The sequence below is a fragment of the Cydia splendana genome, chromosome 8, assembly GCF_910591565.1.
Source record: "Cydia splendana chromosome 8, ilCydSple1.2, whole genome shotgun sequence".
Classification (NCBI taxonomy): domain Eukaryota; kingdom Metazoa; phylum Arthropoda; class Insecta; order Lepidoptera; family Tortricidae; genus Cydia; species Cydia splendana.
In genome coordinates this window covers 11,293,303-11,309,770 of record NC_085967.1, presented here as the reverse complement: position 1 = coordinate 11,309,770, position 16,468 = coordinate 11,293,303, and the positions used below count along the sequence as shown (strand labels likewise).

The following is a 16,468-nucleotide window of genomic DNA, read 5'->3' as shown; positions in this document are numbered from 1 at the left end:
TGGAATGCATCGGGCTCCATACATTTCACGACTCTTCTCTTTTCGCACAGACTCACGTATATCGTCGTCTTGTGTAGTACTTACTCGTACCCACAACTCAAGCCTTACTCAACTATGGGACTAGATGCATTTTTCCAAGATTGCCCATAATACTTTTTTAATCCAAATATTTTACCTACAATATCACATTGCGGACGCCTTTACATACGATACTAAAATTGTCCCCGTTTAATTTCTTTCTGTATCGGAATTTATAGTTCGTTTTTTTAGCATTAGAAACTTATAAACAATCTTGATGTGTCTTTTAATTAAAAAACACATTTTAAAAATAAGTTACGGCAAATATGTAACAATTATGAATATAATACGATCATTTATATTCTTCTGCTTTCACAAGTATTCAATTTTGATTTATAAAAGCGTTTTTCAATTAAAAGACTTGTCAAAATCGCTTACCTTCTTGCAAGTTCTTTCTAATGCTAAAAAAACGAACTATAGGGCGCATCACTTCACATAGACCTAATAATTGTTGTCACTACAGCTTATAAGCCGTCTTACCGTCTAAATAGCAGCGAAATAATCAATAAAACACAACTAGTATTAAAGTATTTTTATTTATCCATATCCCTCGCAGTGCTCAAATAGTTGTTGACAAGTTTATGAAAAACGAGATCATTTCAAAGTCTTCGTTATACTAATGAGACTTTAAACATATATACAATTATCCTAGTTGTTGAATCTCGATTTCGAAAGGATTACAATGGCACTACTAGAGAGAAGGCTGACTTCCAATGCAAAGCGCTGATATATTTATACGGACTACCCTTACGACTTTGTAAGGTATTTAACTAATATTTCTAATCCAGAAATTATAAGCAGTTATTTTAAGTACAGAGCTATCCTAAAATTTAATGATTTATTGTGGTTCACATACTATGAAGGGCTTTTGCTGATCGTCTCATTTGATGTTAAATCCTAATTTCTTAAAATGGGTGGTAAAATAATTAAAATAAAACTAATAATTAAGGCAATTTCTGAATGGTCTGACTAGTTAAGATTTTAAATAGGGGTGATAAAATTTACAAGCCCTTCTGGAGCCTTTAGGTCAGGAAGGCATAAGGGTGCCGTTAAAACTTTAACAATACGTACTTAAAAGCGATTTTTTTGGCTTCAACATATTAATAGTAACAAGTGAAATAAAGAAACACCAGGAATGATAATTTCAAAAAGAGGCCGCGTTTCTGTAAGTTCGTAAAGTGCCTTCAATCTTCATCATGATTGCCCGTTAAATGCAGAAATGTCGATATCGATTAATAGTTCGTTTGTATTACTACGGTTACGGGACTTTTCTAAGAATTATAGCTACCTAACAGTTAGTACGGTCGGGTGCGGCGCTGGCCTGATACCCGAGACAATCCTCTTAAAGCTTCGAGTGTTTACGAGTATGGTCGACGGCAGTCATAGGCGACTCACATTCTAGATGATTGCGTACATTTAGATTATTTATTTAAAAACATTAAAGAAGTTACATAGTTACAATTATGCTTCTTTACCATCATGATATAAAGTTGCAAAAATAAATGATTAAATACTAACTACATAACTATTAAAATAAGTAAAGAATTGGCAGCAGTTATGGTGTTCCGAGAGCAGAGACACCCAATCAGTATATTTAGTTTAAAAACCACGTCGAGATCAGCAAAAGCGCGCGTGCGACGTTTCACAGAACACAAACGTGACATGAGCGAACATGATACCTCAGTACTCGTGACAATTAAAAGCTAAGTGTAAACTCAATTTATTGTAAATATAACCCGATACTGCCCGTTTACAAAATGGATTTAGCAGGTCAGGGCCCTGAGCGAAAGAATATTAAGTAAATCACATAGTATAATAATTAATAACCAATATTCATAAAAGTAAATTGGGTCCTATTGCATAACAAAGTTTACCTTGTAATACAAGTACAGGTTTCTTTTTTAGAAAAAGGAGTTGAAGCGAGTCCTTCAATTGTTTTGTAAATTATAATTTGTTATGCATTATGCCCAATAATTATATATCACAACTAGTATAAGTAAATTTTAGGTTTTACCACAGCAAATTTACAATTTGTCCAAAAGAATTACTTAAAACAAAAATATAAGATGGAACATTAGCTTATCATCTTGAGTATAGAGTTGTCATTTGGATCAAGTTTGGTTACAATGAACTATAATTAATTGTTTAACTGTAGGTTAGAGATTGAGGTACACCATTAACAGTCTTTGATTTCAGAATCCCATTTTCGTAGGACATCACCGTCTCCCGACCGTTCTCAGTTACCCTGTAGGGACAATAGAAAACAGATCAAAATATATTCTAACATTACTCACGTACCAAGACTACCAAAGATATCAAAGAATTAAAATGAAAAAAAAAAATGTGTTGTGGGGAGTAAAATTCCCCCTTTTTTGGACATAAACCTGAGGTGCAATAGAAAAGAATCAAGTATACATATATGTGTCGCTTAACTTCAAACTCGGGTAAATCCATTCGACCCTTTCAGCAAATATCTACCCTATTACCTTTTCTTAATACCAAAATCGTATAATCTGACAGATGGATTTACCCGAGTTTGAAGTTAATCGACTCATATATAGACACCAATTATTGATATGTGGTTCTTAAGAGGGGGGCGTAAAGCCAGGAAATTGGAAAGGAACCACAGATATGACGCGACGCAAGATTTAGCGAAAGTATACTTATGTTTAAAATTTTGCTTGTCAAATCCCTCGGCCATATCACTAAGTACGAGTATTTAAGACTATAATTTATTTAGTCACAGAATAAATTATAGTACTATAGTTCGTTTTTTTTTAGCATTAGAAAGAACTTGAAAGAAGGTAAGCGATCTTGACATGTCTTTTAATTGAAAACCGCTTTTTAAAAATCAATTACTATTACTTATGAAAGCAGAAGAATATAAATGATCGTATTAGATTCATAATTGTTACATATTTGCCGTAACTTATTTTTAAAATGTGTTTTTCAATTAAAAGACACATCAAGATTGTTTACCTTATTGCTAATGCTAAAAAAAACGAACTATAGATACAGAAGACTCACTCTCTAACAAAACGCGTCTGTTACGATCAGGACAGATATGGCCGCTAGGTGGCGACAGCGCCACGCGCGGCTTATGGCTAGCCACCAAAATTGGTGTGGAACGGATGTACTTTTAGCTACATGTAGCAAAGCGACGAAATCGCGGAGTGAGCCACGCCTGCTATAATATGCAGAGTAACGATATGAATAGACATTGAATGAAAATTCAGACTTTCAACTTACGTTTTGTAATTTTTTAGGGATAGTTAGGTAAGTTAGACTCACTTTTTAGTAGTAATCTTCTTGCCATTAACGACCCTCGTGGTGGTGGTGGTGCTGCGCATGTTGCCGGCGCCCTGGCCCGCCAGCGAGCTGTTGAAGGTGGAGAAGGAGGTGAAGGAGTTGCCGTTGGAGGCGCGCGCGAACAGGTCGTCCAGCCCCAAGCCGAACCCGAACGGGCTGAACAGCGACGACGTCAGCGACGTGCTCGCGTGCTGCCCCCCGTGCCCGTGCCCGCGCCGACCGTGCCGGTGTCCGTGACCGTTTATTTCTGTAATCAAATATAAACTTACTGACCAACTTTTGTTTATAGTACGCTCTGATTATGAGATACCTAAGTAAATGAACCTTTTCGCTGCCACGTCAATGAAGTAATAAGTGTCATCAATGCCAAGCCACAAATTGCACGTAAACAACCCATATAACATATAAGTCGTGGCGTGCATGTAGGGCACAAATGTACTGATAAAATTATTTTCAGATAAGATTTATTAATCATTCAATTGAAATTTTGATTCTCTTTCATTTTGGAAGTTTTCATTTGGAAAAGCTAAGCTGAAAGGACGTATTATTAATAAATAGTAAATTCTGGATTTTTGTTTACAAATACATCATGACGTAGAGTTACCGGGAATATTTCCCATACAAATTGGGGACGTGCCAGGAAATGACAGATTGTTACGTGAGCACCTACTTATGTCGTGAATAGTCCACTTTGGCAGCCGTTCATTACATACGTAGGTACAGTCAGCCACAAATATATCTACCCCAGTAGCTAACGTACTGTAAAATGTCTTAGCAATAAGATAAATTGTATGTCATTGCAAATATTCAAAAATTCTAAGTTATATGTATCATAATACGCTTATATGTATAATAGTACTTATATACTGTAAATATACGAACATAACGAACACAGTTTAGAATAGCCAACATAAAATATAAAATCTTGTATTTTATCTAAAAAAAGGCAATGACAATGATAGGACATTGTTGAGCGTTTTACTAGAGTTGCTACTAATATGTAGGTATAAAACCGCATAACTGGTCTTTTTAATCAACGTACAATAAGTAAACGTTTTTCTACGAATGCAACAGGAAAGTTCCAATTCATTTATATTGTTCTATACAACTTGTTTTCGTTACTCAAACGGATTTTCCGATCACAGGGCGTTATTTTTTTTTTTCATTCAATATATCCGTATAAGGTGCAGCGGGACAATTTCGACTACGGGATAATTTCAACTAATCGAAATATCTTCAATGTTTTACATTATTAACAAGAATGCCATATATATATGTCCTGATAGCGAAAAAGATGTGTTGTGTGTGACTCTAGTTAATAATGTAAAACATGGAAGATATTTCGATTAGTTGAAATTAACCCGCAGTCGAAATTGCCCCGCTGCACCTTAGGTAGTTTTTATCTAATCGGTTTCCTAATGTTTAACACATAAACCGATACTCGTAAATCGGGTACGGAAATGTGTCGATGCCGGTTCTTTTTAGGGTTCCGTACCCAAAGGGTAAAACGGGACCCTATTACTAAGACTTCGCTGTCCGTCCGTCCGTCCGTCCGTCCGTCCGTCCGTCCGTCTGTCACCAGGCTGTATCTCACGAACCGTGATAGCTAGACAGTTGAAATTTTCACAGATGATGTATTTCTGTTGCCGCTATAACAACAAATACTAAAAACAGAATAAAATAAAGATTTAAATGGGGCTCCCATAGAACAAACGTGATTTTTGACCAAAGTTAAGCAACGTCGGGAGTGGTCAGTATTTGGATGGGTGACCGTTTTTTATTTTGCTTTTTTTTGTTTTTTTTTGCATTATGGTACGGAACCCTTCGTGCGCGAGTCCGACTCGCACTTGCCCGGTTTTTTATTCATATGACATTTAGGACAAGTACATACCAGCAAACAGGTCGCCGAACGGGGAACCACCAAAGAACTCTCTGAAGACATCCTCGGGGTCTCGGAATGTGAACGGGAAGGACGAATAGCCGTAGTCGTAGTCGTCGTCCGCGGCCGAGCGCCGCCCGCGGGAGTTGTTCAACCCCTCTTTGCCGTACTGGTCATACACTCGCCTCTTCCTTTCTGCAATAACAAGTTAAACCAGTTAAGAAAAGTACCTACCTATAATTTAACTGTAGAAAAGTATTCCCGTTTTGGACAAACTAGTTAATCTTAGTCCAGTTACCTAGTTGCCTAACTTTCTTTTTCAAAAGAAATCCGATGTTAGTACTTGTTTGTATATCTACGCCACTTTTTATCATTGAAGCTTGATAAAGTCACAAACATAAGGTAAAAATAAGCATTAAGCATTTATTTTAGTTTCCCATTTATAAAATTGACACAAATTTTAATTAATAATGTTATATTAAGATTAAGACTTAAAAGCATTATTATTTATGTTATCAATTGATGTTAAAGTACCTACGCTAGTGAGGCTGGCGGATGCTAGTCTCTTTCTCTTATTAAGTAAAGGTTCCGTCACACAGGCGCGTTTTCCGGGCGGGGCGTGAGCGTTTTGTATGTAAAACGCTCACGCCCCGCCCGGAAAACGCGCCTGTGTGACGAAGCCTTAACCTAACGGACGAAGTATTAAACAGCAACCAATACACCTATAGGGAAATGAGTTTCTTCGTTTATGGTTTAGTCTAATATAAAACTGGAAATAAGTACACAAAATGCTATTGTATTAAATAAAAATGTCTGTAGTCTGCATAAACTAATCATAAGTTCTGTAGAATTATTTTTGTTATGACTGTTACGATAAATTTCTATTCCTTCATCTAAATCTGCTGTTAAAGTAACATCCAGAATAGGCATAAGGAGAATTATTCGAGCGTTTGACAGAGTCACTTGATGGCATTTTGCCAGTTAGGTATTGTATCGAGGTTAGGTATTTACTTCTACCAGATAATCGGAAACGCCATAATTAGGTAGATACAAAATATGTGTCCAGGAAAGTGATTCGGAACCAGCGCATGATCCATAAAGTGAGCCAATCTACTATAGCTAGTAAAATAACGTTATAATGTAAACAAATAAAATAAAACATCATAAACCTCACACAATCACACATCGGGTTAATATTAGTTTAGCATTAAAAAATAACGATCACTCAAAATCTTAATTGTTATTGTTTGAAAAAAAAAACTTTTTTGTTTAGTACAAAAGTAGAACGTTATTTGTTACAAAATTAGGTCAATGTACATTATGTTATGAATATTATCACATATTAAAGCTTATTTCCATGAGCTGATAATGCCCACCAGGCGGCTTAGCACGGTCGCGTTTTTATCCCTTGTCACCATGCCTGTCACGTTCTAACAAGTACGTAAGTGCGAAAGGGACGCGCATAGTGATAGACGATAAAAATGGAACCGTGCTGAGCCCGCAGATCAGTTCATGCTGTCCTCTTTTCTAGATTATGTAAAAAGAATTCAGCATGAGTGGCATTAAATGGGTACCAACTACCAATGAAAATAAGCCTTTGTAAAGATTTAGACAAGTTATCTTTATCAGAGTAATTTAAATAATTTGTTAGAGGCGTGTTTTAAACAGGTATTTACTTAGAATAAGCAGTATCTACAGTGTAAGTCCCTATGATAATATTCATAACCCAACTTTATGGTCTACAATTATCATTATCACAAAACCAATCCTATAATAGAGGAGAAACTACCAAAGAATCGATGAAAAGGCGTATCTCCGAAAAACCCTTTGAAGCTATAGTGCCGATGGCCATTGACTCCGTTCTTGCTCGTATATCTGTGACTGTGGTGACTGGATCCGCGGGCGTCATACAATTTCCGCTTGTTTTCTACCCAACAACAAAACATTTTTTTACAATATCATAACCATGCGGTTTCCTTGTACTTAGTTATGAGCAGTTGAGATATAAGTACCCATTACGTACATTTATTTTCTTTTTACGAAGTATGTTTTTGTTCCTTATTAAATAACTGTACACTAACCGCTTTTTTCGGAAACTGTAGGTGTAAAGTTAAATTAATATTACCAATTTGCAAATCATATCATATATATACATGTTGCATGAGGGACCTTGTGTCATGTGCCATCATTTATATAACATGTCATAAAGATTGAACAGTAAATATAAACAACCCACTGTGACGCACATCAAGCGCGAACGCAACGCAAGCAATGTGCCACCTCTCATGTAAAACTAGACATTACATCCGGCATGTGCATTGTGAATATGTGAATTAGCATTAGCATTTGCTGTGGTTTGGCCACAAATATGCCTTATATTTTTCTGAGAATAGAAATAATCTCACCGTAAAATAAAAGGAAAGTAAGATTGTCAAGCGCTTAGTAGGTAGTTATGTATTACTTTTTTATGCACAGGGCAATATTTTTCTACATAATAATCAATCTTGCTAGATTACTAAGTTAGGTTTATACATTAGAAAGTGCATTGTGAAAGAAAAAATACTTAAATTACAATTTAGTTATACCATCAACTTAATGCCCAAAGGTGCTTCTAGCCTGAAAAAAATACCTATTGTGTACAAAATATCCAAAATAAGGAATATAAATTATCCTTACCATCTGATAAAACTTCATAGGCTTCGGAAATCTCTTTGAATTTTCGATTTGCCTCGTCTGCATTGTCTGGGTTTTTGTCGGGATGCCATTTCAAGGCTAGTTTCCTGTACCTGTATAAAAAATTTAGATATTAAAATACAATTGATATAATTCTCATGCCCTTCTGTTATACAGAGTGCCTTTATTATTTACATCCAACATTGGCATCGTCTAAATAAAGACAATCCCTATAAGCCTGCCCATTTAAATTTACCCAATTTACCCAACACGCGTTCTCGGCATAAAATGAAAGTGCAAATATGTAGATACCCTAGGAGGGATAAGAACATATTTCATTTTGCTTAAAGTTTAGCTTTTCTTATAAATTTTTAAATTCCGACGCAAAAAGAGGGGTGTTATATTATGTTTGACACCAATGTCAGTCTGTCAGTCTTTTAGATCGTAGCTCTGCAACGAATGTACCGATTTCGATGAGGATTTTTTAGGTGATAGCGAGTTCCCTTGGAGTGGTTCTTAGCTATTATGTTTGATAGAAATCGGTCCAGTAGTTTGAAGAATATCAGCTCCTTTCCAAAATTATATAAGGAATTTTGGCCATAAAAGTGTTTTTTTTTTGGCATAAATTCTTGATTGATTTCATGTACTTACCTTACTTTTCACAGTCAGTATAACAAGAGAATACGGCCAGTCGAATCTTTTTATAGATGGCGCCAGTATATATTTCCCTGATAATCCTATGAATAGTGTCAAATTCTTTTTTTTATTTTATTGAATGCCCAGATCCTCTTAAAGCCAAATCTCAATGGAACAAAACTAGAAATAGGGGAAACCTATGCCGGCGCCATCTATACAACCGTTGACAGTTGCCAACCCAATTGTAAACATTGAATTGGACAGAACTTGATTTACCTGATGGAGTGTAAATGTAAAGAATACCTACTGTTTTTATTTTTCTAGTTTCTAGAATTGCTAATTGCATAGTAAACTTGATTGACCCTCGAGGATTAACTAATTGTGATTCACCTTGTCCCATTGATGTATTTGTTATAATTACAAGGTTTCTCCTAAAGATACTGTTTTTATTAAATAAGAGACGCTTTCCACATTAAGAATACAAGAATTGGATTGATTGTAAACCCAAAATATAAATTAGCAATAGATCAAGTCTCTCTAAAGAAGAAACAACACACTTTCCACATGGATTTTCGTACATTGCCCCCCTGTTGCACGCGCGTTATTATTATTATATTGGGTATTATTGCTGTCAAACTAGCACAGTAACATTGACAACCGGCAGGCACCATGGGCGGGATAGCGATATAATTATGCGGGGATCCTATCTCATCGCATAATAATTGATTGTCATAATGTATTGTTACGCATAAACAGAAAGTATTTTCGAAAATATTTTGCATAGGTTGTGTAGAAAAGGGTAGGTTAGGTTAGGTTTGTGTTATAATTTTTCAGAGTTAATATTTCCAGCACAATAACAATTATGCGAAATGAGTGTTATGCGTAACATTACATTAGGACAATCAATTATTATGCGACCCAATATGGACCCAATTATGCGCGTGCAATAGAGATAGCAACAAGCGGGACAATGTACGAAAATCTATGTGAAAAGCGTCTCATCATTCGAGAGACTTGATCTATTGCTAGTTTATATTTTGGGTTTACAATCAATCCTCCTAGGTCCAATTCTTCAGGAAAAATGGGCCTTTAAATTTTTGAGTCTGAAGATAATAAATACTAATAAATGATCAGTATATATAATACCAAATTAATATAAAACTGTTAGGTTTTTATGACTACACAACCTATCCATAATCCATAAAACGTAACATATTTTTATTAATGGTTAATAAAAACTATATTAAGCATTATTTTAGTTAAACTAAGATACTTAGGTGTTTTTTAAAAATTACTTAATATTTTTGATTACAGGCCTTGATTTCGATTACAGGTGGTTAAAGCAGTACCTAATAATCAAATTTGTGGAATACTTACGCTTTCTTTATTTCAGTCTCTGTGGCAACCTTAGTAACGCCCAAAACCCTGTAGTAGTCCACCATGGCTGGATTCCCTTAAAGGGCCACGGGAGCACCTGGAATAACATAGGTACGAATTTTTAATATATCCAGAGAAGGCAAAAATATATAATATTGTTTAATCCAGGGGTTCCCAAATGACAGTGTTTCCTGGATTTATTTGCTTAGTTAATTATTAGTTAATTTCATTTTATACAAAATTGAGGGGCTAAATAACAGACAATCTTTAACCAAATAAAGTGTTACAGATTATATTACAAATGATGATGATATTCAGTTCTGTACTTTTGTACCTGCATAATTAAGATTATGAATATTATGATTTTAGTAGTCTATAGGTATGTTTGGCTTGTATGTATATCCAAACGGAGCCATAAAGCAGTAAGCTGATTTTCATGATTTTGGTGTCAATTGTTATACCTATTTTTATTTACACTTATATACAAAGACAAACTATGATCATAGTACATAGTTGCCGGCTGAAGCAATTAAGATGAGTTTTATTAAAGATTATATGAGTCATTAATTTTGGGAAAGAAAAAATATAAGTTAAGCATCTTTTGCCAAGTTACCTGGATAGTTGAAAAAAAAAATGGAATCATGAAACATGGCATGAGGCATTAAACTGCAGTGAACATACAGTCCGAGACTGGTACTGAATACCCCACACACACAGGCATTTGCTTTTACAAGACAGTTGCAAAAACATTACAACTACATATCTTTGTTGCAATTAGTAATCTATATAACTGTGTGTAAACATCCACCTCACCTCTCCTGCAGACAAGTGGTTATATTTGTAAATACAACATAGGTAGTTCTATACCACTAATACCACTTTAATTTATTTTCCCAATTAGCTTTAAAACATTGTAGCAAAAATGTTAAACAGAAGAGTCACTTAAAACTAATTAATTTACAATACCTTTCAATAAAATTAGTATGATGATTAAAAAAATGGCATAAATTTTTTGTTTAGTTTTTGATGTCTTCAAAAGCAGCTATCAAATAATACTGTCACCTTGATAGAGTGCTAATATGACAAGTATTTAATTTTCTATTGGTATTGTTTATGGTTGTCACAAGTGTCATGTGGTCACAACACTCATATCTGTTGCTTAAAACCTACAAGCTTGAGTTCACAACAATGACATGTTTTGTTTTTTCTATTTGAAATCTTATGTGCTTTGATCTGCTGTGATCATGCTTTGATACCTCTTTGATACAGGTTGATTTATGTTCAGAGAAGCAGTCCAGTTTTGAGAAACCGTATGAGAAAAGTCCGTCTATGTAAATATTTTTAAGTTAATTTTTATTTATGAATTAGCTTTATTTTTAGTATATTATCATTTAAGTAATTTAGTTTTTAATATCTTTAAGTATCTGTAACTGTTTATTTTCCCTACAAGTGTCCACTTTCCCCCATAGTTCCTCTTATCACGCCTGACCTTGTCTATAAATTAAAAACCATATCTTACTTGTGATATTTTTATTGCAGTCCGCTTGCAAGTTAGTTGTGAGTCAGGACTTGCTACACATTATGTGATAATAATAATGTAGTCTGTGCATAAAGAGTCGTGGAATGTATGGGGCCTAATACATTGTATGTATTGAAATGACATGCATGAGTCTGCAAGTTTAAGTTAGCGTGGTCAGAGTCTAGTGTTTGTGATTCCAGGAAGTCAGTAATATGGAATAGAAGCTTACATTGCTGCATTCTATAAGATTGTTGCTCCAGAAATCTACTCTACTCTTTGTATTTTGTTGATTAAACAGCCGATTTTTGTTTAGACACTGTATTTAAGCCACACTATGGAATCAGAAATAGGCTACTCTATATTTTCAAAATAATTATAGGAGTATCTTTGGTAAGCAACAGTCTGGTGGAATACTTCAAGTGTAATGAACACTTGATAGTCCCTTGGCACTTATCTACATTTCACTCTTTCTTTTATATATTAAAATAATTATCAATGCTAATTTAGATATGGAACAATTTAATTACAACACTATCAAAACAACAAAATTAAGGAATATTATAAAATTGAATGGAAAATGGTAACACCGCAATTGAAAGTGTTACCAAGACAGACAGCTGCAGCTTTAGTGTAGCTTTGTTTGCATGACCTTGGCAAGTGGCAAGTAGTGAAAAAACAAATGCATAATGAGAAATTACCAACCCTAGATTTGTCATTATTTACTAACAGTTACAACTATGTCTATGTATAGAACTAAAACAGATCATTTAGGCAATATTTAATCGTCTTAATAAATAAGCGAAGAAAGAATATTGCTTATTGATATTATGTTCTTGTCGAATCGAGTGATTACATTTCGCTTACCTCATTAGAGCAATGCAACTTCGCCTACCTACACATGGTGCTAATATTACGTTGTAACACTAATATGACACATTGTAATGACTTTTCTCACACACACCTGTTTCGTAATGAGATAAAAAAAAATACCTGGGTGAACGTTGATTACGATCCCAGTTTCTTAGGTGTAATAGAAATAGGCACAAACCTTAAAATAACATTGGCTGTTCCGGTGAGTAAATGGGTGCCAACCACGGATACTGCACGATGTTTTCCACCTCACTGAACGGTCTAGAATTTTCACCCTTATTATCACTTAACACGTTACATAGAGGTTAACAGTCCTTTGGAGCTACGAACACGGGATGACACTCGCGTTGCGCCCTACACGCAACAGAATGAAACGGATGACTGATTTTTTCCAATGACACCTTGTGCTCGATCAAATAACAATAACACTACATTTCAATAACTTGGCTTTATTATAATATCGACGGTACGAAATTGATCGCTCACAAAATCGATACAAAATAGACGTGTTTCGGAGCAAGTAATATTAAAACGATAAGACAAAGCATTAGTAATGGAAGAGTCGTTTTTGTAGCCGCGCCGCGCCTAGTTAATGTTTAAAAGACATAACAATCCAAACGCGCGTTATCTTCCACTCAAGTGACTTCGACTGACGGGACACAAACAACGACGGTGGCGGTTCGTCTCGTCTGCGCCTATTCTGGAAGGGGGACCCGACCGGAGCGAATACGAACAACAACGCAACGCTCGCTCGTCGCTCGTTACCGACTGGGCGACTGCCCCGCGCGGCGCGGGTAATAAAAACGAACAATTCAAATCATTGTCGCGCTCAACGTACCAATCTGTACTACCAAATCAGCTGACTAGACTTTAAAACCGGAATCAATCAATCAATCAATCACTTTATTTGCAATAAAACATACTTAAATGCATGCAAATACAATTAAATGAATATTAATTAATGAATGAATGAGATACATAATTTAGATTAATTTATACCAAGAAAACATATAGATGGCCAAACAAGTTTATCAGTAGCAAAAGGCGCAAAATTCATATTTTCTATGGGGCGATAACGCTTCGCGCCTACATTTTTTTTAATTTGTCGCTTTTTCTACTGACGGAAATGGCTTGACAGAGTAAACTTGGTCAAGCAGATCTTGTCAGTAGAAAAAGGCGGCAAATTTCAAAAATGTAGGCGCGTAGGGATATCATCTCATAGAAAATTTGAATTTCGCGCCTTTTTCTACTGACAAGATTTGCTTGACCATCTAACCTTGCAAACAATACGTAGATTGTGTGTATATGGAAGTGAAATGCAGTAGGTATACCTACCGTGTGTAATGAATAGCTGCGTCCCAGACAGTTCCAGTCGAATCGTCAGTTACTGAATTAAGTAAGGTGAGTTAAGGGCTTAATTTGGGCAGGTTGTTATTATTTGCAGTACCGTTTTTACCATAAGGGCACACGGGGCCCGTGCCCAGGGCCCCCATCCTCAGGAGGCCCCGAAGGACAGACAGTAACAGTATATTTGATTACCCATAATAAATAAAAGATCATAGTAGAAAAATGTTAGTTTAGTTTGATTTCTTTACCTTCCAAAAGGGCCCCAAATTCTTATGTGCCCAAGGGCCCCAGTATAGTTTAAGACGGCCCTAATTATTTAGTATGTTAGGCCCTCATAAAGTTTATAAATTTAATAGTTTCCGAGACTTGTTGAAAGAGTGGAATTTATATGGTCCGCTAGTATAAAAATTTCCATCCCCTTCCCTTAGAATTCAGGACTTTTAATTATCTTGTTTTTCTGATCTTCACCAGGTGCTAAACTCTCAACTCTCAATACCTCATAAATACACACTTACCTTTGGAATATTCACACGATAGATATTATTTATTGCCTGTCTACACATACCCATGTGCTAACTTTCTAATAGAATTTGCATAAGTGGCTCTATATTGATCCACTTGAAACTGATGTATTAATTTGTTAGTGCGGAAGCACCGCGCTCGTGGCTTGTTTCTATTGCAATCCATGTACGGAAGAGATGTGCGTGCTCAATAGAGTTTTTAACTTTTTCTTAGTGCCTATTGTTGTGTTAGAGCCAGACAGACATTAAAGGCCTGTGCACACCGGATGCGTGCACGTGCGCGTTGTAGTATACAGATCCTTATGAGAGACGGCACACCGCTTGCGTGACGTGTGCGATATTAGGTACCTAGAAAAATAGTTTTATTTATACCTATGTACCTTCGCAAAAAAAATTACAGATTAGATCCTGTTGATTCACCATAGAACTATTATTCCTACTTACCCATTATCAGTTACAGATATTCAGATAGTCGGGATAGTCCAATCTCAACGATATCACCCCATATTATATCAGCGTATGTATAGTGTAGAAATACGAAATACCTACCAAAACATATCTAATCTACCTAGGATTTAGGATTCTTCTATAAAACTATTTCCACCACATACGCTCTCACCGCGACGTGTCCGGATTAGGACTGTTTATAGGTATCCTTGGAGTCTTCCCAACAACAGTGACTAGACATCTTTCAAGTTCCGGGTAAATCTGTTCCGCATTTTCCTCTATTGTTATTGTTGTTACTTAAGCAAGTACCTATAAGACCCATAGTGAGTGGCTCATAGATTTAAGATAGCAAAGTTTTTTTAGGGTTCCGTACCCAGGGCCGGATTAACCCTAAGTCAAAGTAGGCAACTGCCTAGGGGCCCCGCTTCGGCTTGGGGGCCCCGCCTCGGCTAGGGGTCCCTGGCGGCTCAGCGCGCACCAAATAAAATTTTGTTCCATAGGCTCAAAATTCATGAGTAAATTTTTTATTCTTATAATAATGAATAACAAATTATTGTTTTTTTATTTCATTCTTTAAATTAATGAAATACTGTAATAAAATTGAAGCAATACGTAAAAGTTTACGAGGCGCATTCTGCGTAGGTACCTGTTGTAAAGTTGTAATTTGAGGTTTTCAGGGAAAATGGTTCGAAAAAAATTTCGAACAACCAACAACTTTTGGGTTATTTCGACTCAGAATCACGAGGACTAGATTGATTAAAACAAAGAAAAAGAAAGAGACGAAAGTGTTCCCAGTTTTTCAAAGGAATGCTCGACCTTCAGCCTCAATTTACCATTGGTTTATTGTGTTCCATATCTCCTCTACTTCAGCTTAGCCTTTGGCGTCGCTGCGCCAAGCTCGGTCTGCGGTCTCACTTTTTAATACAAAGGACATTGGTTCGTGTCTGTGCTGAATTATTTATTCTGAAGCCTGATGAAGCACGGCTTTGACTTTGCATGAAAGCTCGCCTCATGCACTCCGGACTTTTAGAACCAGATGAAGATCGATACCGATCGAGCCTTTTAACACGGTTTCACAATTTGCGATATTGTCAAAAAAAAACGCGCTCGCTGCGCTCGCGTTTATTTTTGCTTCTTTAATTGACCCTGTATCTACATGTTAGCTTGACTGGTGAATTAATAGAGGTACCTAGACCATGAAAAGTCTACAATGATTTTGATAGCATACACAGTGCAAGTGTTATTTATACGTCATAATTTCGTAGAAGTTTTGACGTTTAAAATAACACTTGCACTGCGATTGCTATCAATATTGTTACAGGCTTATCTTGGTCTAACTCTAGTAAATTAAGTAATTTTAATATATGGAAATTCTTTATTAGGTCTTTACTAGGTTGATTCTAATCATGTGGCTCGGCGTTTGGTCTTATGGTCGGACAATGGCTGTCCAGCCTCTCAAAATATTAACTATTGAGAAAATCAACTTTGCGGCACTAGTTGAGCTTAGCTTTTAGCCTCGCTTAAAATTGGCTATTAGAGGTAGATAAGAAAGTGACGCTGAAGCTCTCATCTTTGGTATTCCACTGGGAATTGGCCTTAAGCCTAAAGGGCTCTCCCCACACTTGACGCGACGCGGAATCGGCAAAAACCGATAGGATAAAGCTTTATGTCCACGCAATAAGCGCGAAACAGACATCGTTCGATTTGGATCGGCTCGGCCGACGCCTGAAGATTGAAATTAAAAACGCAAACTTTTTTTTCCCTGTACTGAATGTGCTGTGTGCAGAATTTACTGTAGGGGGCCCCGAGCTT

General features: G+C 36.0%; 2 protein-coding genes across 5 annotated transcripts in view; one reads left to right on the top strand and one right to left on the bottom strand.

Annotated features, from left to right (window-relative positions):
• The window catches only part of LOC134793142 (F-box only protein 21-like), a 155,441-nt gene that overhangs the window by 15,533 nt on the left and 123,440 nt on the right, over positions 1-16,468 (top strand). The window lies entirely within an intron of this gene.
• On the bottom strand, positions 596-13,088 carry LOC134792856 (dnaJ homolog subfamily B member 6). Of its 4 annotated transcripts, none has more exons than XM_063764281.1 (7): positions 12,520-13,088; positions 9,953-10,049; positions 7,943-8,052; positions 7,056-7,193; positions 5,279-5,461; positions 3,370-3,634; positions 596-2,323 (listed from the first exon to the last, which is right to left on the bottom strand). In XM_063764281.1, exons 2-7 carry the CDS (start codon positions 10,015-10,017, stop codon positions 2,224-2,226), a joined length of 861 nt encoding a protein of 286 aa, XP_063620351.1. In that variant the 5' UTR covers positions 10,018-10,049; positions 12,520-13,088; the 3' UTR covers positions 596-2,223. The 4 variants fall into 4 exon arrangements, with proteins under 4 accessions (XP_063620351.1, XP_063620352.1, XP_063620353.1 ...); XM_063764282.1 differs by lacking the exon at positions 12,520-13,088 and adding an exon at positions 12,336-12,450; XM_063764283.1 differs by lacking the exon at positions 12,520-13,088 and adding an exon at positions 10,919-10,959.